At 38.0% G+C, this 6000-nt stretch overlaps 1 protein-coding gene across 2 annotated transcripts in view; it reads left to right on the plus strand.

Moving 5' to 3' along the window:
• The window catches only part of LOC127576641 (G protein-coupled receptor kinase 5-like), a 198702-nt gene extending 193047 nt beyond the window's left edge, over nucleotides 1-5655 (plus strand). The window contains exon 16 of one of the 2 annotated variants that reach the window (XM_052027214.1): nucleotides 3266-5654. In XM_052027214.1, the coding sequence (XP_051883174.1) occupies nucleotides 3266-3367 (102 nt within the window). In that variant the 3' untranslated portion in view covers nucleotides 3368-5654. Of the gene's footprint in view, nucleotides 1-3265 lie in introns of both variants that reach the window. The other variant, XM_052027215.1, reaches the window with a different exon arrangement.
• Nucleotides 5656-6000: the final 345 nt, after the last annotated feature.

Consider the following 6000-nt stretch of genomic DNA (forward strand, 5'->3'; position numbering starts at 1 on the left):
AGCTTTTCAAATATTGTTCCATTGCTTCTCAACACAAACTGCCTAATTTGATTAAAATTTACCCATTGGATATAATGTCTTTGAGATGTTATGTTTAGTTTGTTACATGGTGTTTAATGCTGTGCCCTGATGCATGGAACAATATTTTAGGATAGAATAAAATGGACATTTATGTAAGGCATTTTTAACATGGAAATACATTGGAACTTGTTGAGGAATATAATCAAAATGGATACTGAACCAAAGAAGACAAGATTTGAAAGCCTGGTCAAAAAGGAGGGTTGAAGGAGCTTTGGGAGGATATTCTGGGACATTGGCCTGAGCAACTGAATGCATGGCTGACAGGGTGCCAATGAAATGCACATGGCACATAACTGGAAAATTTTATAGTGGCAGGGGGCAGGAAGTTATGGACTCTTTCAAAGACAGGAATGCAAAATGCTTAAATTTAAAACATTATATTTTGGAACCAAAGCATTTCGATAACCAAACATAACTTGTTTAGCTCTGGATTCAGACAGCAGAGTTTTGAATGAATCATAGTTTTGGAAAGGAATCCAGTAGGGATGTAAATATATAAAAAAAAAGTCATCTGCAATATGTAGCTTTGTTTCAATGTTATGGTTCACAGAAACTATGGAAAAACGTGCAAGAAGTGGTCTGTGTACCAGATTTCATAATGATTATGGCACATTTCTGACATGATATTGACCCAACATGCTGTTTTTTGAATTATATTGAGTTCAAGTTGGAAGCAGTCTGCTGAGACTTCAGTTCTGCTGTGCGATCAACACAGTATGTGATGCAATTAATAGCGAAAAGTACATTCTACAACAGTGAGATTTCAAAAGGTCAAAAAATATCTAAGGATACTGCAGGATTTTGATTCGAACATGGGTTCCCATCCACAACTTCCCCATGTGTTGTTGTCCCACTTTTGGCTATGCCTTCAAAGGAAAATTAAAGCAAACGGGGAGGTCTGGCACTTTTCCACAGCAGAGTAATGATAGCTTCATTTTCAGGGAGTCTGACTACACCATCTCGGTGTGAGGACAGAATATATAGTGCACAATGACCCTTAACTGTTAAGTTCAAACTGAAGAAGGGTAAGAATAAAAAGTGAGATAAGGTCTTCCCTGTTTGAGTAAACTTCTGCTGATGACAAAAGATTATTGAAAATTTTGTTACTATATCACTTAATGAAAATATGATGAATAGAATAGGCTTCAAGTCTGAAAAGCAGTAAGTTTTGGTGCCCAGTTTACAATTGTGCCCCTTTACTCAAGATTCTCCCGCTAGTGAAAACACCCCAAACATCTGTTCTTCTAAAAATGGTCTCAAAGTGGTCTGGTCTCTTGAACATGGGAGCAGCTTGAAGCCCTGTAGCAACAGCAACGTGCCACCAGGGACCAGCTTAATGCTTCATCGAGCAGCAAGGTGCCCCTCGTGAGCAGACTGCTGCTCTCAGTGGACCCAGGGATACCCATCATGTGCAGCGCACCATTCACAGGAATGCTGCACCTGGCCAGCTGTAGCTCTCTATGAACAAACAGATGCTTCACATGAGCAGGCCGTGCTTCTCTACGAACATAGAGATTCCACACAGGAGCAGATCACTCTCCCACAGGGAATTCATCCCTTGCAGGGGCTCTCCCCACCAGTCTCACACAGCTCTTCATCCTGACCAGAGTCCAGCTCAGAGAGATGACTGTGAGGGGAAGAGTAGAGACAGCAGAGACCAGACTGGTGATCCAGGCTGTGTCGTCTTGGGGTCTGAAACACCATCGTCTACCCAGTCCCCTGAGGTGTCATCTGGTGTTCAGGTTCAGGACATTGATGTCTTGTAACGGCTGAAAGAATTTGTAATAAAAAAGCAAATTAAAGAAAGTACAGTGAAATGGGAAAAATGGAAACCTTTGACCTAAGTTTCTCAAGTTCAAGTTTATTGTCATAGGCATCCATACACAGGGTATAAATGCCAAGAAAATTAGCTTTTGGCAGCAGCAGCACAGTACATTACAAACATGACAAACATGAGTTAACATAAACAAATTAACATAAATTATAAATAAGAGAAACAAAGGACTGCAGTGCTGGAATCTAGATGAAAAACACGATGATGCTGGAGGAACTCAACAGGCCAGGCAGCATCTGTGGAGAAAAGCAGGCGGTCAACGTTTCGGGTCAGGACCCTTCTTCAGGACTGAAGATAGGAAAAGGGGAAGCCCAATATAGAGGAAGGAAAAGCAGAGCAGTGATAGGTGGACAAAAGAGGGGAGGCAGGCTGGGCACAAGGTGGTGATAGGTAGATGCAGGTAAGAGATAGTGATAGGCAGGTGCGGGGAAGGAGGGGAGTGTAAATTATATATAACTTACACAACAAAATAAACATAACAACATTAGTGCAAGTTGAAAGAGAGAGAGAGAGAGAGAGAGAGAAATCTAGTCTGACATATGTTCAGGTTTTTCAGGTCAGTTCAAGAACATGATGGCTGTGGGGAAGAAGCTGTTGTTGAACCTTGAGGTGTGGGTCTTCAGGTTCCAGTTCCTCCTGCCTGATGGCAGCATCAAAAGGAGGCCATGGGCTGGAAGGTGGGGGGTCTCTAATGATAGATACCACGGATGCTGCCTGGCCTGCTGAGTTCCTCCAGCATCATTGTGTTTTTCATCCAAATTCCAGCATCTGCAGTCCTTTGTTTCTCTTATTTATAATTTCTGTTAATTTGTCAATGTCCTCGATGGTGGGGAGAGCTGTACCCATGATGGAACTGGCTGAGTCCACCACTCTCTGTAGCCGCTTGCATTCCTGTGCATTAGAGTTTCAAAGTCAAAGACAAAGTCGAGTTTATCGTCATATGCACAAGTACATGTATGCATTCACAAGAAAAACATACATTAAACATAAATTTAACACAATTTTTACAAGAAAGAATACAATTAGAACAAAAAAATCTATTTTAGTGCAAGGTGACCAAAGTGGTTATAGTGTTGCTAAACTCCAGTGATTAGGGTTGTACCAGTTGGTTCAAGAACTGAATGATTGAAGGGAAGTAGCTTTTCATACCAGGCTGTGATGCAACCAGTCAGAATGCTTTCCCCAGAGAGGTTCCATTTTAGATTCCAAATTTTAACCACATTTCTCCAGTATGAGATTACTGTTAAAATATTCAGTTGTGCTCTTCAATCAAAATTGTGTTTCCTTTATGCTTGCAATGCAATGATATGGAATGAATGGCAAAGTCATATACTGTGGTCTCTTTTGCAGAATCATCATAGTCATTCAAACAGCACTACAGGTGTGAAGGCCCATTCCAATCATCATGTGAATTATCATCAAGCTAACTCAAACTCTGGAGGAAACAGCTAGTCTCAGCTCATCGCTCGTGTGGTGAATCTTTGTATTCTTCAGATTTTGCCATTTACTGGAACTATTTAGCGGGAAAGCACCAGTTCCTGGTAGAGTATCCATTCCACACGACAGAGCTGCTCCATTTTATTTGCTCTAGCTGCCTCACTTCCTCTCAGGTCTGTCTTGGAGGTTGGGATCATGATGTTCGAAACAAGATGGTGTCTCCTTAGAATATTGCAATAGCAAATCAATGAAAATGGCTACTTGCACGTATTTAAAAATAATATAGCATTTACTAGAACTGTATTTTGTCTTTATTAAAAAAGGAGGTTTTGTAAATTTCTCTATAACTGTCTTGGTTTACATTTTGTATATTTGTATTTAAAGCAAGTCAGAATCAGGATGTAAATTTTCTGCCCAGCAGCTGTAAAGCAATGTGCTGATTCCACAATGAACATCTTACCTATTTTTTATGAATTGTGATTTAAGACTTCCTCAGCATTTAACAGTGAAAGAGAACTTCTTAACTCTGCAATAGAACATTTTTCATATCTTTTGCCATATCTGCAGTCATTTTATATTTTTGTAGTTTGTTATAGCTTGGAATTTTATTAAATATCCCTCTTTCATTTGTATTGTTTTTTCATTTTATTTTTTATTTAACAAGTGCATCTTTCCTATAATTTATATGTAAGTGACATTTTAATCTGAGTGAATGTATCCTAGATTTCTTTTAAAAGAACTTTTCTTAGCACATATAATTATTCTTTATCAAGGACAATATGTTTTTGAATGTGAAAATGCTCAGTTGAGGGGGGAAGTCATTTGGTCTACTTTTGCCATGATTAAAAGTACATTTGGTTGAACCCTTACACCACTTAAACATATCACACACGTTGGGATTATTGAAATAAACACCATGTGTTGCTGGTTAGGTGTTGTGATCTGAATAAAACATCTTTCATAGAGTTAAATGCAAATAGGAATGTATAGCAGCTTGTGCACTGGTGTATTAGCATAATGTGTCATGTTGTTGAAGCACTTAGATAATTGGCTGTTACTTCCTATTTGCTCTGCGTGTCTAATCTCAGGCATTTTGCAGAGGTGAAGCTGGAGTGGAAGCAAGGGTGTTCCCCTTGAGGGAAGAAGTGAGCCAATCTTCTCAGTAGGCCCCATGCACCTGCTGATGACTGGCTGGAGATTGCCCTAGGCATGGGTATGCGTTCAGGTAGCAAGGTTGGGCTGTTTGATGATGATTTAAGGTGGATGAGAATTAAAGAGAGAAAATAAAAGAAAACTCAATTGGAAACCTTTCCCTCCCCACCCATTACCAGCAGAGTTGTGTTGTGTGGATAAACATACTGATCAAGGTGCAAAGCAGGCTGAAATACATTAGTCTTCTAATAATATCCAGTTGTTACGTTCCTCAGGATTCTGAGGATCTCATACAGCCTTAACAAAGCCCCAGGCTGTTTTATTTTGCATAATGTACATTTTGTATACTTAATCAATCAATCACGTTTTATAGCTTACTTGGAAGTCTGGCAGCTACACACCAGCAAGAGGACCTAATGACAATTAATCTATTCCTCTTCAGAGAAAACTATGTATATACATGATAAAATAAGTAGTATCACATCTGATCCTAATAATTAATAAGTTTACTTCACTCCCAATATTTTGATCAGTTTTTATTTGTCCCAGTCTTAAAATGTGTTACAGATCATAATGATTTCAATGTTAGTCATATTTCAAAGAGTGAAGTGTATTAACAAGAATTTCTGTTGTCATTTATGAGGGGGTTGTGTAGTGTACAGTCAGCCAGGGATATTCAGATGTGGTGTAAGGGTTAAATCTACCAATGTGAACATATATTAATATTCATAAACATTTGCCTGGTGGGGAGAGAAAACTATCATTAATGTACAGTCAATTCCTGTTACTTGAATAGTCATTAAATGTCAAAATTGTATTTAGTTATCAGAGGTTGACAGAAAAACTTAGTAAGACTATTCTCTTGGCCAAATCCCATGCACATTTTAATCACAATGGAATGTTTTCTGAAATCTGATTTGTTTTATATTCTTTGAAATTTACTGTAATTTAAATAAGTATCAAGCAATGTTTCATTACAATTGAATTGTAAAATTAAGTAATTGAAGTATTCGTATTCACTTAACAGGAATTTACAACTTTCATTAATAAAAATGAAAATAGAAAAAAATTCTGCTTTTTACTGACTTCACAAAGATGTTTACTTGGCAGATATTCACTTAATTGGAATTGAATATTTACTAATAAATACCAGCTGAAATAGTTGTGTTCAATTATATTTTGAACAGAATGCACTTAATGCAGTTTTGGGCACAAAATCCATTTCAAGTGGTAATGCAATTGTTCTGTAAGTAGATCTTCTGTTTAGCTTTGATGTTTACAACAAAGTTTGTTGTTTGCATCCAAAAGCTCCTGGATGTCGTGATGTCTAGGTATTCCTGGTGAAAGCTTAATGACCATTATGTGATGATGAGGGTAGACAGTTTTTTTGGTTTGCTACATAGCAATTTACTGGATACCAGTAGTAACTATATTTGAAGGTGAGTGTAATATAAAGTTACTGATAGTAGTCAATGGAATAAAAATAGCTGTATGCA

This window comes from Pristis pectinata, chromosome 12 (genome assembly GCF_009764475.1).
Source record: "Pristis pectinata isolate sPriPec2 chromosome 12, sPriPec2.1.pri, whole genome shotgun sequence".
NCBI lineage: Eukaryota > Metazoa > Chordata > Chondrichthyes > Rhinopristiformes > Pristidae > Pristis > Pristis pectinata.